Genomic DNA, 22,768 nt, shown 5'->3' with positions numbered 1-22,768 from the left:
CTCATAAATCGAAGAGAACTTTTAATTAGTGCCTTTGAATAAGAGACCAAGGTGGACAACAAGATCTATCTTGAGTAAAATTCAATATGGCCTCACAATACACCATTGCATATACCTAATATACCCACAAATTCCCAAATCTCACTCTTTGGGATGTCATATCACATCAATTTCAATATGGCCTCACAATACACCATTGGATACACCTAACATACACATAAATACCCAAATCTCACTCTTTGGCATGCCTTATAACATCGTGCTTCATTCATACTATGCTTTTGCATCTTTATCCACGACCTCTAGAAATTGTTATGTGTTGATATTGCATTGGGACGTTACTATTTGGAGTCTCACAAAATGTCAAACCATAGCCATTACATAGAAATCAAGAGAGTTATCATCATTTAATAAATCAATAAACTCATCACACATACTTCATCAATTCTCATAAACCATTCTAAATTTGTCAATTTACTAAATGAGAAGTTTGAAAATTTTGAAATCCCACACTCCACTCATCAATATGTTTCTTACTTTGATGACTATATCTTTCCTCTAACTTATGCATCATGTTTTCAAGAAGCTAGCAACACATGTTCTTAGTACTTAGTCTAGACTCTAGAGCACAAGATTTTGTTTTAGCATGTTGAAAACTTATGGTTAATGGATTAAAATTTAACACCCTTGTGTACAAATAGCAAACAAGGCCATCTTTAATGAATACAAAACCTTCTAAACTCAAATTATAATCTCCTATAAAGGATTGAAAACCATTCTTTTAGTAGATCTTCAAGAACCCGAAAGCTTTGAGTTAATTTTTTAGTGTGTAGTAGAGCTTTAAATATTTTGTAGAGGGGATATTTGGCCAAAATAGTTCTCCTTTCCCATAAGCTAATAAAAGTATCCCTTAAAATTCACCCTTTATCACAAGCTCTCAGAATACAAAATAACACCTCAAACCTAATAGCGTGCATGTGCACACACACATGGGGAAATACTGATACAAGAGAATTTGATAACATTGACTTTTTAATGATGTTTCCCATTTTGTAAAACAACCATACGTAGGATTGTAATGCATTATGGTTCATTATGCATTCTAGAATCATAATCCACACATTTATGGTTGCACATTGGAGTACTTCTCAACTTTAAATACATGCAATTCTTGATTCCTCCATGACAATAAAACACCTCATTTTGACAATGAATTGAGCTCATTCTTAGATTCATCGATAGCGTTTACCAAGCATACTTACAAACATGGTGGTTTGTGAATCAGGCCTTGAAGTTTCCTCTACCACTTATCTCCTGGACCTCACTCCACTTTGATAGTAAAACCTTCTTCTTCTTTTTTTCTTCTTTTTTTCCAAAAAAAACTCCTTCCATTAGTTATAAAATTTTACAAATGAGACGATTATGTACAAATCCCTGTAGGGACGCGATAGTTCCATCTTATGTGGATGCCCACTGACTCAAATAAGGGAGAGGACAACCATTGTTGGATGAAGGCTATTCATTGTCTTTCAACTCCATCGGAGCCGCCCTTAAGGCCATCATATTGTCTCTTCAAAGTGGCTGCAACTTCACTCCATATCTCTTGCAATAACCTTGTTGGATGTGCGGTTTGGTTGGAGAAGACTCACCTACATCGTTGTTTCCATAGAATCCAAAGAGTTATTGGGTTGACCAATTCCAAAACCTCTTGAGATTTGTCATTAAGAGGAGTGGAGTGGACATTGCCCCTAGAGGAGAAAAATACCTCTTGTGCTTTTATCACCAAAGTCATCCCCTCCTCTTAATGCTCGTATCTGCCAACTGCGGTCTGCCATGATAGCCAACATATATTTCCCCACTTGATTGAGCCTTGCACCTGGCATAATTGCAACAAGCGGCCAACCCCCTGCCATATTTGATGGGACGTTGGGTAGTCCCATAGAGCGTGTCGTATCGATTCTACTGCATATATTTCCCCACTTGATTGAGCCTTGCACCTGGCATAATTGTAACAAGTGGCCAACCCCTCGCCATATTCGATGGGACGTTGGGCAGTCCCATAAAGCGTGTCGTATTGATTCTACTGCATGTGGGCACTCTACACAATTAGGAGAGCTAAGGTTCCCACGTTGCCATGCTCCCACCGGTAGGGACTTATGTATTAATAGCCATTAGAACGTGGTAATTCGCCTCACGTGTTGTTGTTTCCAGATTTTCCGCCAAAACTTGGTGATTATTGTGGGAGGAACTTGAAATGTGTGCTAGACCTTCGCAACAGCTAACTCTCGGGCGGTTTGACCAGCTAGAATGTGGTGACCCAATCTAGTTGTGAATTGGAAGAAAGGGATGGGTTTGCTTCCTTGCCCCGCGTAGGGATCACGCCATGTCCATTGCAAAAGGTCCCAACTGATCTTACGTTGTCGTGATGTGGCGTGCTCGAGAGTGGGAAAAACCGGCGAAAGGGGGGGTCAAAAATGTGCATGTGCAATGTGTGTGCATACAAAGCGATTAGTTGTGCATATGCAAAATAAAAGGGAAAAGAAAGAGTGGAAAGGATACATAGAAGCCCGTGCAAAAAGTAAGAGAGAAGAGAGATAAAATGCAGAGGAGACACAAACTAAGAAGTTATAGAGATAAAATTATATATTGTTAAAGCGAGAGTTAGTGGGTTAGTGGAAAGTGACATTGACTACTAGTTAGAGGTACATGGTTCAAATCTAGTCTTACCATGTAGTGTGATTTAAGGAATTTTATTCCTTTTTCATTTAGACAAATTTGGCGACCCCCCCTTCTTTTTTCCTATAAAAGGAGGTTGAGGGGGGCTCATTCGGGAAGACGTTTTGGGAGGAGGAGACTATCGCCAATTTTCCTTCGAAGCTCTTCATCTTTTTATTCATCACTTCTCTTCATCTCATACCCCTTCATCCCCCCATCGCCACGTGTTCGTCTTCTTCGTGTCGGCACTCGAAGTGCTCGTGAGCCCAAGTTTCATTGGCTCGACGTTGCTCCGCCCCGTTCGTCATTGCGAGCCCGTGTGCTCGCCATTCGGGTGGTCGTGGTTCGTGCTCGTGTGTTCATCTTCGCCGTGTTCGGATTTGCTTTTGTCTCTGAGGGCATTTAATATTTATGTTTTGATTGAGCTTGTGGTTAACTATAAGTTGCCATTGTAAACAAAACCCTATTTTATAAAGGGTCCTCTTGCGTTGGAATTAAACACGTATTTATCTCTTTGGTCGATATCATTCGTGTTTCTTTCTCTCCTTCTTTCTTTATTCGTGTCTTCCTTGTACGTTTGGTCGTCTTGTGACGAGGGAGCGTTTCGGGCATGCCCATGCACCTCTCCTCCTCATAAAGACGTACGAGCATTTGTGCGTGTGTTTGTGTCTTTCGTGTACGTTCGACCGTCTTGTGACGAGGGACCGTTTCGGGCTTGCCCATGCACCTCTCCTCCTCATAAAGGCGTACAAGCATTTTGTGTGTGTGTTTGTGTCTTTCTTGTACGTTCGGCCATCTTGTGACGAGGGGACCGTTCGGGCTTGCCCATGCACCTCTTCATTACCAGATCAAATGTAGTTGCGGACCAGTCGTTGAATCTGATGTATACTTTCCTTGGAGATTGTCCAACACGATAGACTGTACCATGCTATTGCAAGTAGTACCTGATTTGCCACTATGATGCGACCCACTAACGACAGTTTTTTCGAGCTCCAATGTATCAACTTTTGTCGAATGGAATGGATAACGGGTGCAATCATAGTCTCCAACGGTATGTTGAAACCAATTTGGAAACCCAAATATTTGGTGCTCACTCCTTGATTGATCCATTTGAAAGCGGGACGTGGGTGCCACACCGGATGTGTTTCCTGAGAGAGCCATATTGCGCAAGATTTGTGCCAATTGATCATGGCATTGAATCTCTTGCAAAATACAACTAGCCCACTTTCTAGCTTTTGGAGGTTTTCCAAGTCCCCTTGTAGGTAGACCGTTGTGTCATTTGCAAATTCTATATCCAAGATGCTTTGGTGAGAATGAGGTACGGGAAGACCACGTAGGTTGAGATGTCGCGAGTTGAGAACGCAAGAGAGTGCTTCAGCGTATAATAGAAATATGGAGCTAGTGGGCATCCCTGTCGTACAGATTGAGATATTCGGAAAAAGGGGCCCCTTTCACTTGCTAGTGAAACACAACTGTTGTCATTCCTATAAAGTCCTGCAATGCCTTTGATCCATGTCTCTTGAAAGTCGAGTTTCCCCATCACACTTTCTAGAAAGTTCCAACATACCTTGTCATATACTTTCTTAAAATCTAGTAGCACCATTGCTACCTTGTTGTTGATACGCTTGGCAAGGGCTATTGCTTCCCAGAATGAGAAGAGGTTGTCTAGATAGCAAAACCTTGCTTTATAAAAAAATATGAATGAGGTTGAGTCAAGGGAAAACCTTGTATATTAATGTTTTGCAAAACTTTTGTAACATTCCAGAATCAAATATGTCACAAACACATATAATTATGAGGAAAAAACCAAAGTAACACCATTATAGAAGTGATGTTATGAAGCATCATTACTACTAATTGAACAACTTCCACAATGCATGCTAACTTGCCACTATCGTATGTGCATTTAGAGTTATTGATGTGGTCAATGGCATGTTCTCGATGGCCGACAACTTACTTCATGTAACATCGTTCTAGGAGATAATCATTAGTTTCAAGCTAATGACATGGCATTACTATTTTCCAACTACTAGTATGGCATTGATGTAATGTTTTATCCTAGGGGCAGATCGGACAGAGCAGTGCAGGATGTCTAACGCTTGACATGAACCAAAGGCGTAACAATGTACAAACATGTTGATATCTTGCATAGGATGATGTTGCTAGTGTGTGTGATAGAGAATAGAGATTGATTGAGCTTGTCCAGGCAAACCGCAAACCAAAGAAAATGCTGGAAGTAAAACTCGAGCATGCTCTCGTTGAGACTAGAGAGCGCTTGACATGAACCAAAGGCGTAGCAATGTACAAACATGCTGATAAGTTGCATAGGATGATGTTGCTAGTGTGTATGATAGAGAGTAGAGATTGGTCGAGCTTGTCTAGGAAAACTGCAAACCAAAGAAAATGTTGGAAGTAAAACCCGAGCATGCTCTCTTTGAGACTAGAGAAACAACAAGAGATTATGCTAATGAGATATAACCACGATTATGACTAAAAAACTAAAACCCTAGAATTAAAGCAGTGTTGTCAGTCGGTCTTACTTACATTTTGTATTAGGTTACATATACAGAGATTTAGGGTTTTAAGAAGGAACTCTTTTGCGCAGACGACGATGGCTCGACCTCGGATCTCTCTGTAAGTCCATCTCTTTATGTCTGACTGTTTAGAGTTTCTCCTTCTTTTCATAGTAATACTGCTTCTCTACCATGTCTGTTTTTGGTACCTGTTCTTCTTCCTCTCCTAATCCTTTCACGTTTTTTCATGGAAGTTCGTAATTTCAACCGTCACAGATCACGCGTTTTTCTATGCATCCATGGAACAGATTGGACTTCCTGTGGTGCTTCTTTACATTTGAATATCATTTCAAGTTTTTTCTGTTTCTTCGTGATTCTCCTGCCGCGCCAACCATCATAGAATTGCCTCATTTTCACAACAATCAAGAAATGTTTATTTTGTTTAAGCATTAATGTTGCTAGTAATATAGTATCTCTATGTATTGCATTCATCCATGATCGAGAAAGATCCATCTTCCACCATAACTTTGTTAAAGTTAGCAGGCATGGCTAATCATTGCGTCTGCATTTTGACCATACAAGCTTTCCCGCGCTTCTTCGCTGCATTTGAAATTTATGCCAATTTTCTTCATGATTTTCATGGCGTTTCAGCCATTACAGACTATATTGTGCGTCTACAGATAGGTCAGAAAAAAATTATTTTGCCTTTTCATTACATTGTATGATGTGAAGTTTTTTTCGTTCTTTGCTGATTCTTCTTGACACTTTCATGACGTTTCAAACGTTTATTGCGTTCCACTGTCTCTCTATCTGTTTCTTGTTCACGTGAATATCATGTAAATATCTTGAAAATGTTTTCACGAGACCAGGATTGAACGAACAAAGATCTATTGATGGTGAAAGAAGCACGTTTACTGTGTGAAAGAATTATAGATAATCAACATTTCTAAATCTTCTACATCAGACGAGAATGTGATTTTTATGGGCCAGATTCCGTTACATTGAAAATTTCCAGTTTAGATAAGAATATGATCATATAAACGAGATTCTGTTAGATTTAGGAAATATTTATCGGACAAGAATGTTAGTTTATGGATCAGATTCTATTTGATTTTAAAGCTTCTAGATCGGACGAGAAGGTGATTATTTTCTGAACCTGATCCTGTTAGATTTAATGTTTATAAACCAGACAAGAATGCGAATTTATGAACCATATTTTGTTAAGTTTATCGGTGTTACTGATGGAATTCATCTAACCTCTGCAGAAGTGTGTGAAGAACTTGTTTTTTTGCTGCATTATCTCGAGAAATCTCTATGTGTACTTAGATTTACTAGACTTACCAAGGGAAGACGTCTAGTTTCATCAAGAACTTGATTTTGAGCTTCGTTTTTTCTTAACTATGATACATTTGTCTCTCGGAATGATTTACACTTGTTTTAAGGTCTTGTTGCAGTGGAATATTTTACCTTCATTGACATAGAATCTCTTGTGCTGTTTATCAAACCATCCAATTTCGTGCAGTATCGCACTAAATCCTGCATTTCTATCTTCTTTTTAACACAGCTTATCTGTGTCTTTTGTCTTTCGTTTGAAAAGCTATCTATTTTCTGCACAGGCTTTCCGGACAGTTGTTATTTATATTATTCGACTTTCACTACTAAGACAGTCCTTGGTTTTAATCTGAACGTCTTTTATACTTTTCCTTCTGATATGTGTTCTGCATTTCTCTCAGTATGATCTTTCCATGCTTGTTTTCAGTTCTTGTAGCATTCAACCATTTTCCCTTCAATTATTCTATATTTGTCTTTCTCTTACACTTGTTTTTAGGCATTTTATCAGAGTGTTTGAACTATTTTTATCTTGCAGTATGCTATACTCTTTATTTTGGAAGCATCAAAATAGTTTGAATGCCTTTAGCTTAGTTTTTCTGCATGTTTTTCATGTCTTGTAAAATCAAGTAATTTGAACGTTTCTCTGTAGTTTTGCTGCAGTAGGACTTATAGAATCGAAGTGTTTGAGTTTTTATCAAGAACTTCTTGTATCTTAATATGATTTAGTTGCTTAATTTTCTCTCTGTATGATTTCCATGTTTTTCATGTTGTGTAAAATCATGTCATTTGAACGTATCTCTGTAGTTTTGCTGCAGTAGGTTAAGAAGTAGATTCATTTTTTTCATTTTTATTTTCTCCTCAAGAATATTTGCATGTGAAGGAAGTTAAGCCTTTTTAGTTATCATTGAAATCTTCTCATATAGGCTTGCAAAAAATAAAGGCATGCATTATTTTAATCAACATTAATGGAAACTGTATTCCCTGTTTTGTGATTTCATACTTCCTTGTGATACAGTGTTTCACACTTATTGATGTTAGACATTTTCACCGTAAACCATGCAAAACTCTTCATCTACTTGTGTCAACGTGCTAGCAAGGGATTGGATGCCCTCGTTTACCATGTCAATATGTAGATGTGCAAAAATGTTAATGGAGAAAATGGAGTGTTATCACATTATTGTTTCCATGTATACTGTAATCATACATGCGTTTATATTTAGGATTTACAGAAAATAACTGTTCTAAAAATTTGAAGTAAGATATTTGAAATGAATCAGAATAGCCCTGTAATTTTGGATGCATAAGTTTTGACAGCATCATTTATAAGTCAGAACTATCATCCTGGTCCTTGCAGAGGCTGTAAGGTCTTTTTTCTCCAAGAATGGCTGTAAATAGTTTAATATCTATAGGGAAAAAAGGAAATTACAAAGCAAAAGGGGAGGCTTCATCACTTTTACTGCTGGGATTTCTATTCCAACTACTTATCTAAAACATTTCCCTTTGCAGTTGGCAGGCATACAAGCTTCTTGGTGACCCCCCATTGGTAGCTCCCAAATCTGATTTGACAGTGAGGATTAGCTTCGGTATTGCGTCTAGAAAGCACTGCTGCAGATCATTCTCAGCTGAGACAGTGGATCTTATGAATAGTTCAGACATTTCAACAAACCAAGTAGAACTAGATCCTACTATTCCCAAGGCTAAAAGCAATTTAAGGAAGGTGCTAGAAGTTTGTGGAGGTAAGTCATGGAATACAGATGTTGAGGAAGCTTTAGGTGAATACTCAGGAAAACTCAGTCATCATCTGGTATCAAGGGTAGTCCAAAACATGGGATCTGACTTTGCAGAGAAATTTTTCATTTGGGCGGGAAAACAAGAGGGTTATGAACACAGCAAACATGTTTATAGTACAATGTTCAGAAACTTAATACGATCAGGCAAGTTTGAAAAGGCCTTGGAGATTCTTAAGGAGATGAAAGAGAGTGACATGCCTGTCAACCCTAAATTATTTGTCACTTTAGTTCATTACTTTGGGAAAGCTGGCATGGCATCTAAAGCAGAGGAAATTCCAGAGATTATGGAATCTTTTGGTTTCAGTCCTAACCCAAAGGTTTATGATGCCGCATTGACTGGTTTCATTAAGGCCAGTGATTATGAAAGGGCAGAGAAGTTGATACAGCGATTATCGGATGAAAGCATTGAGGGTAAAATAGACTACTTTAATTCTGCTGTTGCAGTATATGCTCGATCCAATGAGATAGAATTTGCACAGAAGGTGGTGGAGGAGATGGAAAAAAATGATTGCCCACCAAATATTCAGACTTACAAGATGCTTGTGAAGTCTATGTGTAAGTCCAACAAAATAGATGAGGCTATGAAATGCTGTGAAGTTATGCATGAAAAGGGTCTTAACCCAGATATGGATATATACAATACTCTAATCAGCGATCTGTGCCAGGAAAAGAAGATGGATGAAGCGCTCCAGCTTTTTCAAGGGATGAAATCAAATGGTCTTAAACCAGACATCACAACACATAATTGTATAATTAAAGGATACCTAAAGTTGGGACAATATGACAAAGCAACCCAGCATTTAGGGGAGATGGAAGCAGATGGATGCACACCTACAACTGACACCAAAAGGTTGTTTATTGTGAACCAATGCAAGGTGAATGATGTTGAGAAAGCAGTGGGGGAATTTAAAACTGCATCAGAGAAAGGGGAGAAGTTGTCTCCTGATTCTTGCAATATTCTACTACGTGGACTTATCAAAAGTGGAAAGCTTGCTGAAGCATTAGGGGTTTTAGACACAATGAAAGGTGGTGTATGTACGCCTGATGTAACCAGCTATGTGATAGTGTTGCGAGGCTGTTGCAATTTGTATAAGCTAGAGAAAGCCAAACAGCTCTTAAGTGAGCTAAAAGCTGAAAGATTGCAGTTGCCTATAAGCACTTTCAATATGCTAATGCAAACATTTAGTATTGCATCCAAATTTGATGATGTAGGTGACATGTTTGATGAGTTGTTAGCCACTAATCCAAAACTGTTAACAAGAGAGGCTACAGCTATTCTTGATGCGCTGAATCGAGCTCGACAGCTTGACAAAGGTATAAAATTATGCAAGTATGTCATGGATAAAGGCAATATTAAAGTACAGTCACGGCAGCTCCAGCATCTTCTCCGTCTGCTGAATAAGAAAGATAGGAAATCAGAAGCAACAGAGCTCATGAATGCAATGGTGGAACAGGATTGCGTCATAAAATCAGATGAATGACTTGGTTGGTGCACGTCCTCAATTTCTTTCGTGGTGATATTTTATCAACAAGCCAAGATGTGTGATAACAATAAATTTGATCAGATGTATTTCTTTGCATAACCATTGAAAGTGATCAAAAGATTGTTTCTCTGTAGCATGAGGTTGAATGTTGATTTTTTTTATGAGTCAATACATTTTCATGCCCATGTCTAGGTGTACTTAACGCGGTAAATAATTATTTTGTTGGCCAAATGTGTGTTTTAGCTACACAGGAAAGATGAGGGCACCCACCAGTAAACATTTATATAGTAAGTCAAAGGATAATGGTCATTTCTATGAGGCTTTGCTTTTGTTCAAAATCACCTGTTAATGCTAGAATCTAATATGTGTATAAGAAGTATATATATTGATCAAACAGGGTCAGCTTAAAACCTGAAGTTAATATTTGGCGAATATCCCATCCTCCTGATTATAATGTGTTTTATCTCTACGGTGCAAAACAGTCTACCTTATGTGGCAATGATCATCATGACAGCAATCTTGGCAGCTCATACTTTGCAGACAGGCATTTTGGTACGTGCAAACATATCTTGCTGTGATTTGTCAGATGCCAGTAATTTATACAATGTTTATTTAATGATATTGTGGTGAAGGCTGACATGCGATTTTAATATTACTGAAGAAAATCTTACTTGTGATTGTTTTGCAATGCTTTGAATCAATGGCAAATATATTTTCAACTATTTATGGAAATTGAGTCACTTCATGATGAAGCCAAATGAAATACCCCTGTCCGATTACAAGATGTACTCAATATTTGTCTTTTCTTTAGTTCATATTAATAGTACCCACCAAAATAAGCTTCCATGGGGTATCAAGAATATAATGCAGTGTCAAATGAAGATGAGTACCAAAACACTAAGATTGATGCAGATATTTGGACAAAAAACAAAATGCTTCACTAGTCAAAATGGGGAGATAATCATATATCCTAGGTAGACTATTTGTCTATCCAAGAATTGTTACTTGTGTTTGTGTTTTGATATGTGTGGATCATGTACCCCTTTATTCGTTGTTCTGTTCTTTGATTGATGAAACCCCTTCAAATACTATAATGAAAAGGAATTTTAAGTCTTGGTTATGTGCATGTCAAGGTAGTTTATTTTCACTCATCATATCAAACACGCAAGCTCCACAAGACACTCTATAAGCTGAGGATAAAAAACAATGTGCTTTGTTTGTCAAAATGGTGAGATAATTATATATTCTAGGTTGACTGTCATTCTCTATTCAATAAATGTTACTTGTATTTGTGTTTGATTTGTTTGTATCATGTACACCGTCATTTGGTGATCTGTTCAACTGATGAAATTCCTTTTGGTACTGTAATGGAAGGGAATTTTAAAGTTTAAAGCTTGGGCGCACATGTCAGGTAATTTATTTTCGGTTGTTGGCATCAAACACATTAGCTACACAAGCCACTCTATAAGCCAACATTTCAAATTAATCATTAGCAATAGACATTGTTACTAGTCACATTGTTTTGAAAATAGAGTAGCACAGTATGCCCACTTCCCAGAAATCCCTTTGCGAAATGGTGGAAGGTACAAATCTCTCTCTCTCTCTCTCTCTCTCTCTCTCTCTCTCTCTCTCTCTCTCTCTCTCTCACACACACACACACACACACACACACAGGAAATAAATAATTAGACCAGCATGCAATTGTATATGTATGAATAAATGTAATTGCTATGTTGTGAATAAAGATAAATACACATTGAACCGTTTATTTCATTATTATTATGGGTTCATATGATTGCCCAAACACCTTGAGTTCTCTAATTACCATTTCATATTTAAGGATTAATTTACTGAAGTTAAATTAACCATGAATCTATTTACAATCAGAAAGAGGATAGCAATGTATAATTTAGATTCATTGTGCTGGCTATAGCACTACTTGACAAACGCTTGAAAGTTGTTTCAGCATCAACAAATTGTTGCTTCATCTATTGCATAGTGACCATTTTGGTGTTTTTTGAGCATCAACAGAAGTTGTCAATATAGAAGTACCTAGAGAAATGACATGAATGGGGAAGGGGAATTATCATGGGATCTAGAACATGGCACAAAAGTTAATAGTAGTATATGAAGGCTTCATAGGACAATGCAGTATTTCTCTCTACTTCAGTGAACGTCAAACCTCATTCATTTAGCAATTATTTAACATTTCGTTAGCATTGGCATTCTTTGCTAAAAGACATTGGATATGCTTAACAAGGAAATAATTTTAGACATGCAACATGATAGAGAGTACTCACACATAGAATGAGCACTTCAATTTTTTATTACCCAAGATTGTTGTAATGTCTCTGACCAAAGCAATCCATTGATCATAAAATATAATTTGGTGATGATGACATTTTACATAAATTTTATATAAAGAAAATGTGAATCGACTTTAATGTTTGAATGAGGTGAACTCAACATATTAGCAACTCTCTACAGAAGTAGAGCTTTGCCAAACTAGTAGTGATTGCAATGGTACAAAGATAAGTTGCTGAAGGGATTTCACTCGTCTTTCATTTTAGTAGTCTTCTTGACATGTGAAACCCGTGCTTTGGATCGCATGTGAATTGTTTTAGAATTATCACCTTTATGTCTAGACAAAAGGTGTATAGACTATTGATTGGGGAGATATGTGATGGAAGTTTGTGTGTTATTCGGGCAGAGCGACTCTGCTAAGAATACAAAATTCTTTTTCTCACTCAATTTTAGCTACCCCGTCAAGCTCTTTTTGTGTTAATAGAACCCCGTTTGTGCTTTTTTGATGCAGAGAGGATGTTATCTGTGGAGATGAAGATGAAAAAGATAGAGATGTAGTCGAGCTCTCTTCATCGTCCGACATTTCAGCATCAATAAACGCTGGCTGATTTGTTGTCGAGAGCAATCTAGCCCACATTCTATCATAAATGTTGACACGATTTTGTTTTTCTGTTACTCTCTGCATCAATCAACCAATCAAAGAGGCAAATTTGGCTTAGAAGCTTATTATGTGGAAAAAACAGGATGTGAAAAAAGAAGACTGTTTTGAATGGATATAATCACCGAGATGGGAATGTATGAGTGACGACCATTCACAGGTGCAACGGTGAACCCTGTATATCCAGCCATTGCACCATGAATACCACTTTGCGCTAGTAGAGTGCAGTACACATTATCTGATGCATTACTAGGAATAGCTCGAATCATGTATGTTGGATCTGAAAATTTACCATAATTTTAGGCCAAAAATCATCAGTAGATTAAAATTGCCAACAATGGTTAATACTTCTGAACAAATAGCAAGTAGATTAACATGAGTATGTACTTTCATGGTTGCTTTTGTAATGTAGTACTGCTTACCAATGTATTTAAGATTCAAAGACCCTTTCTTTGTTGAAATAAAATGATCCTTCATGGTAATAATGAAAAAGTAGTTAATTTGGTTAATACAAATCGCTTGAGAGTGTATTTATACATGACACTGAGTTGAATTGAGTCACTTCGTTTACCTTGAGCTTCTCTGAAAGCCATAAGCCAATATCAAGGAGCAATTGATTCCCTGATTCATCACAACCGCTTTCTTTCCCACAAGTCTTTAGAAGTTCTTGTCCAGCACCTTCGGCTACAACTATAACCATATGACCATTCTCTCGGAGGCGGCGCTCTACAAATTCATACAAACCACCCTTGCCCTCTAGATAAAAGGGAACTTCGGGTATCAGACATAAATCCTGCATAGCAAACACGAGTTTCTCATCTTCATATGGGCTCATTAGTGTGCAGAGGTAACATTGGGTAGTAATGACAATAAAAACCTCACCACATCACGGCTTGCAAGAGTTGCAAACATTGCAATATATCCTGCAAGGCAGCCTTTCATATTAGCGCACTAACTGAAAGTGTCAAAATAAATATCCCAAGTGAAATAAACATGAAGGGGTAAGTCTTCCTTATTTAAATTCTAATGGTACATGTCTTTCTGATTTAAAAATTGATGGTACTAATTTAGTGATTCTCCTTGCTTAATCAATTCATTTACATTCCAGATTGGTGTTTTTACTATGCCTCTTAGAGCTCATTTTGTGCTCTAAGAGAGTTTGGCCAATACATGTAACTCTGGATCAATGTAATGATGCTCACAAGGCTAGAGATGTACCTTGGCAAGGAGGCATCTACCATTTCAATATGTTTTCTAAGGATTATGTAGTGCTAGTAATGAACACAAAACACATCCTACATTAGTTTACATTACAATACATGGAAGTTAGAGAAATGGAATGGGGAAACAATCTCACCTAGAGTTAGTACATGCTAAATATATTTTCATGATGAATGAAGGATATTTTAATGCATTCATGAAAGTTTAATAAACAAAACTGGAATGCATGATATCAAAATGGAGCTGTGGTGGTGGACAGAAAAAGAAAGAAGAAAAATCAACAAACTATGCCACTTAGAGAAATTTGGCAAATTGATAGAAGGTCCTGAAATCAGTTTATGTGTAAGAGAAAACCAGGCTGCAATAAGGGGGCACAACATCGGAAAATAGAAGGTTGAAGAGAGACCATTCAATGAAGCAAAAAAGATATCAATTTGCATGTATGCAGAGAGAATGGCAAAGAGAAAGTAGATATTGTGAAGCAAAAAACCTACACTTGTTTTGATAGAAATGTCTGACTTATTTTCCCAAGCAACAAACAGACTTCTGGCTAAACTTGGGGTCACTGCACTAGGTTCACGTAGTTAAAAGGGATAGTGAGTCGATTAAGGTCATTGCTATCACTTGCTTCATTTCATGTTTTTCTACCATGTTACTCAAGTTCAATCTAGTTTCATTTCACAATAATATGAAGATTTACACAAGGTTCTGCTTTGTAGGAAAATATACAAAACCTCACACAGTCTAATTCTATATGGCCATCTTCCATGATTAATCATGGATCAGCTTCTGCAAGTAACTTTAACAAACCAAGAACATAGCATAATAAAGAATTGGAGTCTCCAACTTCTGAAATCATTTGAGGTAATTTTGATCATTTACAACATTAGGCATGCAATTTGTTACACTTTTAAACTTTATACATATTACATATGTGTGAAAAGTGAAGTAAACCTTGGAATAAAGATAAAATGAGAAGAAAGAGTAACTTCTCTAGTCAAAGAATACAAGTGAAAATATGCATGTACAATTAAAAAAATTTAGAGTAAACTTCACCTCATTCATTCAACTCATCATGAATACCTAGGATAAAAACCAAGTCATTCTCACTCACATTATTAATTTACCAAGAGTAGAAAAGAATACAAGTGAAAAATATGCATACATATAAGCCCAAACATTTTGACATTTTGAGTGTAATCTTCACCTCTAGAGTTTTTAGCTCATCATGAATAAATGCTTTGAACCAAAAGCTAACTCATTCTCACACGCAATATAAGTTGCCCAAGAGTAGATATAGGATTATTAAAAAACAAATACCTTGAAATTTTGTCACATCTCAACAGAAGACAAAAATCACCCAACATGAAGGCTATCAAAACTATTACCACAGTTATCTCCATTATCAAAAGAAGGATCATCTCCCAATTCTCAAACAAAACAAAACTAATGCAAGTATACATGCAGTATCTCATGAAACTCCAATAAGTTTTACAAAGATCCCATATCTACTATGGAAAAGAAATAGCGTGATCCATATAGAGCATAATAATAGGCTAGTTCATGTGACCTTGATGATGATCAGTGCCCGCGTTTCAAGCCTGTTAGAGTTCCCATGGTCTCTGGATTTGGGGGGGTAATAATGATCATTGTTTATTTTCCTCCCAAATTTCTGTAATTTTCTTTGAAGAACTTGGGAATGGCTCTTGGAAGGATAGAGATTATTGACATTGTCTATCATGGCTGAAAGTTAACTGCTAAAGATATCTAAGATATTACGGAAGGACATAAATGTTGTTAAAGAGACATGGTCTCTGGAATTGGGGGGGTAATAATGATTTACCAATATTAAATCATTATTATTGCTCCTTCCAAATTTCTGTTCTTTGAAGATCTTGCAAAATGCTCTAGCACGGATATTGATTATTGGCATTGTCTATGATGACTGAAAGTTAACTGTTAAAGAGATCTAAGATATTATGGAAGGACATGAATGTTGTGAAGAGATAAAAAAATTATCTGCAAAGACGAGAAGACTGATAATTGCTCAGGATCCTTTCATTGGTATTATTTTCTGCTTTGATACTTCCACCAGCACTGTTTGGTTTTGAGATGTTGACTAGATAAAATCAAAAGTAGAAAAAACCCGTGCAAGCCTAGACAATCGGTTATTGTAAAGTTGACTAGACAACTAGTCTGAAAGTGTAGCCACAACAGCTACGAATTTAAATTATGCCGGTCAGAGTTTGATGGTCAACAAAAGTTTCTATAGGCTAACGTGATGGTGAAAGAATGAGAGAATTTTTATTTATCAGTCCATTAATACACTTCACTCTATTTACAGAAGTTGTGATTATCTCAGCTCCCAAATTCTACCAGGAGATTATTGTTTCATGAAGATTTTATGGTATCTCATCGTAGTACCTATCGTCAAAATGGGTGGGATATTGAGGGGAGACACATACGGAAAATTTAGATGCAGGCAAAGGCATGGGTTTTGTGAACCTATAGTCAATGCTACTTCAATTCATTACCATGATGTCAGGCCAGGCAGGCAATCCAATAACTTCACAGCTCACGTAAGCCAGATGTTTCCAAAATGACCCTCTTTATATTTCGTATTTGAAACTCATATAAGAGCTACGAAATTATACGCAACAAATTCATTCAGAGAGAGAATGTGTACAATACCACTATGTCGACCCATCAACTTCACAAGACCTATGCCATTTTGTGCACTTTCTGCCTCAGTGTGAGCAGCATTTATGGCCCGTTGAGCCTCCTCAACTGCTGTGTCAAATCCAAATGACCTATCAATAATCTGGAACAAGACAAAGAGTAAGTTCAAAAACCTGCTAACAGGAACAGGAATAAGTAGCATGTCTATAAGAAATTTGATACATACTGCAATATCATTGTCAATTGTCTTCGGTATGCCTGTAACATTCACCTTCAAGCCTCGTTTTCGCACTTCCTATTTGGGATTCCTCAGCATATCCTCAGCATATCCTTACTTTAAATATCAGAATTTTTTAAATGATAATACAACACTACGAAGTTTCCATTTATACCTTGTAGATTGCAGCAGCCCCTTTTTGAGTTCCATCACCCCCAATGATATATACCTACCAAATAAATAATGAGACAATGCTAGCTATATTGCAACAAGGAATCAGAAGGAGAAATTATTAGAAAAGCACCTGGTTGATTCCACGGTCCTCAATACTATCCACAATTTTCATAGTATCATGACCACCACGTGAAGTTCCAAGCACAGTTCCACCACGCTTATGGATATCGTTAACTGCTTTTGGGTCCAGACGTACAGTATTACGAGCATAGAATCCTCTATAACCACCCTGGGTATCGATCCAAAGATAGTAATAAACATTTAGAATCAAGAATATCTTACTATGGTCAAGTTTTTATAGATACCAGCCACCAGTAACACAGTATTTTACCATTTGTATCATCTTTTTATCCATTTTTTCTATCAATTGAGTAATAGATTTATTAGGATGAAGTTACGCCTCATTTTTGTACATGGTTGATATTTCGTTTAAAGGACCACAAAGAGATACACTGGGAACTTGCAAAGAAATAGATGAGCACCTCAATGCCAATTATGTCTTGAACTCCATACTGATTCCACAACCCACATACTATCTCTCGAATAACCGTATTCAAGCCAGGGCAAAGGCCTCCACATGTGACAATGCAAGCTCGAACTTCATTAGATTTAAAGTAAACCTGCAGGAAAGATCAAATGATGCTCTTGTACAACTAAACAACATTTTACGTTTTCATCATACAGTCATAACATAATCTAATTAATCAGAACAAACATTTAGAATTTGGTGATTTTGTATAACTAACACATAAAATTAACATTTTCATACAACCACATATGTTTTTGCACAACTAAAAGTACATTATTAACGGTTTTGAGGTGGAAAAATAGATAAGCAAGATAAATACCTTTGCTCTAGGACCCGCACGACGAAAATATCGTTGTATTACTTCTCCTTGAACGCGAGGTGATGACACAACCTTTGAACATAACAAAAACATACTTCAATGTGCATATATAGCAAATAGCTGTATGCATGCACTGCAAACAATAGGTTTGACGCAAAATAATACTCACATTTTTAGCAACTACATCATCTGGGCCAACAAAATAGTACCTGTCATAAGGGCATGTGAAATAATGACACCACGAAATGGAAACAAATATTGTTGATAATATAAGTCTCTTTACCTTCCAGAGTCAAAGACTGGATTGTAAGTGAGAGGACTATTGTATGTCTGCAACAAGCATCAAACAATATATAATTATATGATGCAATTGACAAGGGATAAGTAAAAATAATAGACCATTGTTTACTCTTTCCAATAGATATTCTATGATGATGATTTACAAAACAATAATTTCACATATTACATAATACAGTTGGATTCTATTTACATCTTTTTCATTAGAAGAAAACAAATGCCACATAATGCCTATACTTATGCAGGATGGTCGTTGTTACCAATATTCACCTGTTATATTATTTCAAGATAAATAATACACGACACAAAAGAACACTGTTATCTCACCGGCTCACAACAAATATTTAGACAAAGACCATAAAATCCCATGAGACAACAAATGGTAAATATTGCTTGCGATGCATCCAGGGATATTAAGATGAGTTTGAGAAAGTTATACTATATGGAAAAGGATTCCCAGTTAATGGCAATGTCCACAAAAGAGATGAATTGCTTTTTTGTCAAATGCATTCTGCAACTGCAATTCCTTGTTTTTACAGAGTTGTCTCACAAAGTCCTTCAGGACTGTGGACGATACATCTTCTCATACTGAATGTTTTAAACTTTAAAAAACTTTCAACAAAGGTTTGAATTAGACCATTCCGAGAATCCTGAGAACCTTGAATAACAAAGTATATATAACAGTAAACAAAATTGTCATCTTCTTCACCCAAACAACACAAACTGATAAGACATGCATTTCCTAAATAGAGAAAATGAAGGAGAGAAATCGTAGAAATCATGCTAGAAAGACTGAAGAGGGTATTTTGGACATGAAAAAGAAATTACAAACTCAAGATAAAAGCTAGGGCTAGCACTACGAAGATTAACATAACTTGAATGCTCTACATAAAGATATCTTTTCACTTATAACAATGCAAGGCGATTGACAGACGGTTCACAAGAATCCTAATGTTCTATGACATGTTCACAATTCATAATTCTATCTATTTATCTGAACAATAATTTGCAATAGATTTTTCAATAAACATTTAGCAGATGACAGATCCTCACATTTTGTGGCTCATTTGCAGAGATCTTTTTTAGAATCAAGCAAGACTACAAAGGACCACGATGGTTAGCAACAGTTAAGCTAACTAAGGTCATAAAATAAGAAAGGATGAAACTTATTGAAATCTGATATGCTCATAGATATCAGGTAATCTGTAAAAATCAATATGTCAATCAAATATGAGCTACATGAACGGCAACATAATCAATTAATGTAATGTTCCAGACTATAGATAATATCAAGATCTCTGGCAAAAGAGAGAAATGATAGAAATCATGCTAGAAAAGTCGAAGAGGGTATGTTGGATAGGAAAAAATAACTTCTAAATCGAGATGAAAGCTATATCTAACAATATGAAGATTAACATACCTTAAATGTTCTACATAAGGATATCGTTCCACTTATCAGAATGCGAGGTTGAGTAAGCAGGTTCACAAGAATCCTAAAGTTTCATGATATGTTTGCAATCCATAAATTTGTGTGTATTTGAACAATAATTTGTAATAAACTATTTGATAAACATCTAGTAGATGAGAGATCCTCGCATATTGTGGCTTACTTAACTATTGATCATTTTATGTTTTTGTTCATGGACATTGAAAGCTCATAGATCAATACTTTAGTGCATCCTACATAGATGTTGCAGAGATCTTTTCAGAATCAAGCAATATATCATTCCAGACGACAATGGATTGTGATCATTAGTAATAGTTACGCTAACTAAGGTTATAAAATATAAAATAATGACACTTATTGAAATCTGATCTTGGAGTGATATGCAAAACTTGATATGTTGATCAAATATGAAACCAGCTGAACGTTGCCATTTGGCAGAATCAATCAATTTAATGTTCCAGACTAAGATAAAATGACAATAGCTGGCAACAGTTAAGCTACCTTGAGGTTATGAGAGGAAAAAAATGTATACTAATTGAAATCTGATGATGCATAGATCTAAGAATTCAGAAACAACTCAAATACCAAAATCATTTCAAATATTGCTCTTTTGCAAAATTCAAGTATTCTACTTAGTATGATGATATCATGGTCGCTAACAACAGTTATGCTAAGAAAAGGCTGTGAGAAAAAAGAATGATAATCATTGAGAAACTGATCTTCTTGTGCATAAATACTGCATGGATTTGTAAGATTCATAGATCAATAAAAAAACGTTAAACTTGTCAAATATTACTTATTTGCAGAATCAAGTAAGGTTTTGTCCAGATTACAATGATATCTTGGTCACTAGCAACAATTAAAATAAGTATATGAGAAGAAAAAAGTATGGAAATTTGATCTTATCCTATAGATCTTTGCGTGTGAAAAACCTGTCAAATGGAGTGCTTTAAGAGCAATATGTTGCTCTCCAGACTGCAAACCAAAGATTATAAGGAAAACGAATCATAACTTTTAAGAGGAAATTTGAGAAGCATAAAAAGTCACTCTTCAACAAGTTGAGCTAACCAAAGGTTATGCAAGAAAAAAGAATGATAATTCTTACATGAATTAGCCAAATTGGCAAACAAGGAAGCTGTCTTCATATCCAATATGATTATTACGCTAACGAGAAGTTATGAAGAAACCAAATAATAATTTTTATAAGCAATGTTCAGAATCAAGTCTGTCTTTTTACATATCTCATATGTAAACTAATGATATAATGAGGAAAAATATTGATTGATTCCTAGGGATAATTTCCATATCCACGTCTAATTAGAATAATATTACAAGAGAAGGATAAGCTAATGTATATAGCAGTAATCCAACTTCAGTTCATTGCATACATAGCTAAACTAAGTTAATAATGAGCAAAAAAGAACAATAATTCATAGAAGAATCTGCTATTTCTGCATCCATAGCTAAACCAACACTGTAGTGAGAAGAAGAAGAAAGGGAAAAAAAAGGAAACTAGAATGAAATAACTCTTACAGGTAAATCAGGAAGCCAGTCTGTCAAGTGAGGGACATCTTCGAGCAGCGCAGATCCATGTCTCACGATCTTCATGTCCACGGGGTCATATTCAGATTCAATAGAGGAAAATGCTGATGATGGTGATGGCGAAGAAGATGAATTAGCCTGAACTTTGGTGGTTCCTCGAGCTTGAACAAATTCGTGTGGCTCTTTCGAATATAATTTGCCATACAACCAGTATATATTTCCAAAGCAATTAGATTTACAGTAAGAAAGCGTCGATCTTTTTGGAATGCTTACTCCTCTTGTCGAATTATGGCTAGAGCTTCTCGCAGAGACGAAACGGTTGAAACTTGATGATGACGATGGAGGAGGAAGGGAAGATCTGTGGAGGTCGAAGAAAGTAAGGGTAGAGGTAGCCATGGAGATGAAACTTTCTCTGGAAGGAGAAGCAGATCAAGAGACGGAAAATGTGCGATCTGAGGGGGAGGAAGAGAAAGAGACTTCTTCTGTTCGTCGCTGAGGGCTTGCGTCGAGAGAAAGGGCCCCAGGAGTGAGAACTGAAGACAGACTAAAATAATGTGAGCATTTGTTCGTCTGCGCATTTTTCTCGTTATTCCACGTGTTGCTAATGGTGTTTAGATATTTTCGTGCTGAGTCTTCTTTTATTGTTTTGGTAATTCTTGTTTGTTTGTGCTCCTTCACCAAAAAGCCGCACCTTTTCGGTGACTACAACCCTGGGCCCAAGAGCATAATGGGTAATGGACACTCTCGCATTAGCTCTTCTTTTTAATGCATCGAATGCTTTCCTGATCAATGCATGCATATCGTAGACACTACTACCATTAGTTTTTCTCTTTAATGCGTCGAATCGAATGCTTTTTCTTATCAACGGATGCATATCACACGCACCTCTCTCAGAAACATTTACATGAGCTAGCGAAGAAGAAGATTTTGTCTCATTCCTCGGTTGGTTGTATAGTCATCTCGACAACCCTGCTCATGTTCCCTCGTCCATGATGCATTGTATTTTTTGTTGTTGAGAATGTGATCATGAGCCCATCTTTGGAATAGGTCTTCCCGAATGATGTGGAAACCACCGACCGACCGATTATTCCCTATTGTATATCCCAACTTTCACCGTCCACCATGGGCTCTTAGTTTAGAAAGGCCTTCCCATTTCACATAAGCAAATATGATTCATGGATCTCGTTTTGCTCACCATATTTAATCAATCACCGAGAGTTGTAGGTGAATGTTTCATCCTTTGATGCCATGTGTAAGCCATGAGCAACAATAGATGATGATACAATACTTGAACATCATCATCATCTTATGCATCAAAGGTGGAGGGGGCACAATTGCTAAATCAAGAAGAAGTACATACATGCTTAATATATATTGATGGACTATGCCTGAGTCTCTGTCAAGATATTGCAACTATGTTTGCCAAAACATCGTTGCAATGTTGTTTTCATTGTATATATATGCTTACATGTTAAGGATTGCATGCA

General features: G+C 36.6%; 2 protein-coding genes across 3 annotated transcripts; one reads left to right on the top strand and one right to left on the bottom strand.

The window, feature by feature from the left end:
- The first annotated feature begins 5,191 nt into the window (after positions 1-5,191).
- On the top strand, positions 5,192-9,893 carry LOC147863607 (uncharacterized). Its single transcript, XM_087319336.1, has 2 exons — positions 5,192-5,349; positions 8,067-9,893. The coding sequence occupies exons 1-2, from the start codon at positions 5,327-5,329 to the stop codon at positions 9,829-9,831; spliced, it is 1,788 nt and encodes a 595-aa protein (XP_087175462.1). The 5' UTR covers positions 5,192-5,326; the 3' UTR covers positions 9,832-9,893.
- Positions 9,894-12,139: 2,246 nt separating this feature from the next.
- LOC147863606 (ATP-dependent 6-phosphofructokinase 6-like) lies at positions 12,140-21,830 on the bottom strand. 2 transcript variants are annotated; one of them, XM_087319335.1, is made up of 15 exons: positions 21,816-21,830; positions 21,273-21,773; positions 18,279-18,325; positions 18,165-18,204; positions 17,996-18,067; positions 17,630-17,767; positions 17,218-17,376; positions 17,089-17,142; positions 16,923-16,991; positions 16,709-16,838; positions 13,679-13,719; positions 13,368-13,589; positions 13,219-13,267; positions 12,922-13,076; positions 12,140-12,817 (listed from the first exon to the last, which is right to left on the bottom strand). In XM_087319335.1, the coding sequence occupies exons 2-15, from the start codon at positions 21,675-21,677 to the stop codon at positions 12,578-12,580; spliced, it is 1,821 nt and encodes a 606-aa protein (XP_087175461.1). In that variant the 5' UTR covers positions 21,678-21,773; positions 21,816-21,830; the 3' UTR covers positions 12,140-12,577. The 2 variants fall into 2 exon arrangements, with proteins under 2 accessions (XP_087175461.1, XP_087175460.1); XM_087319334.1 differs by lacking the exon at positions 21,816-21,830 and having other exon boundaries at positions 21,273-21,797.
- Between the last annotated feature and the right edge of the window lie 938 nt (positions 21,831-22,768).

The sequence above is a fragment of the Azolla caroliniana genome, unplaced genomic scaffold (assembly GCF_043228905.1).
Source record: "Azolla caroliniana isolate FFs.n. ecotype wild unplaced genomic scaffold, voAzoCaro1.0.p SCAF_5, whole genome shotgun sequence".
Taxonomy (NCBI): domain Eukaryota; kingdom Viridiplantae; phylum Streptophyta; class Polypodiopsida; order Salviniales; family Salviniaceae; genus Azolla; species Azolla caroliniana.
Note: the sequence above shows the minus strand (reverse complement) of the source record. Positions and strands in the feature narration are given on the sequence as shown.

Bases quoted from the DNA above. Each gene is read 5' to 3' on its own strand.
- LOC147863607 (XM_087319336.1), top strand. From the start codon at position 5,327: ATGGCTCGACCTCGGATCTCTCT. The intron at 5,350-8,066 runs GTAAGTCCATCT...TTCCCTTTGCAG, and splicing joins GCTCGACCTCGGATCTCTCT to TTGGCAGGCATACAAGCTTC.
- LOC147863606 (XM_087319335.1), bottom strand. From the start codon at position 21,677: ATGGCTACCTCTACCCTTACTTTCTTCGACCTCCACAGATCTTCCCTT. The intron at 18,068-18,164 runs GTGAGTATTATT...TTATGTTCAAAG, and splicing joins ATGATGTAGTTGCTAAAAAT to GTTGTGTCATCACCTCGCGT. The intron at 12,818-12,921 runs GTGATTATATCC...TGATTGATGCAG, and splicing joins ACTCATACATTCCCATCTCG to AGAGTAACAGAAAAACAAAA.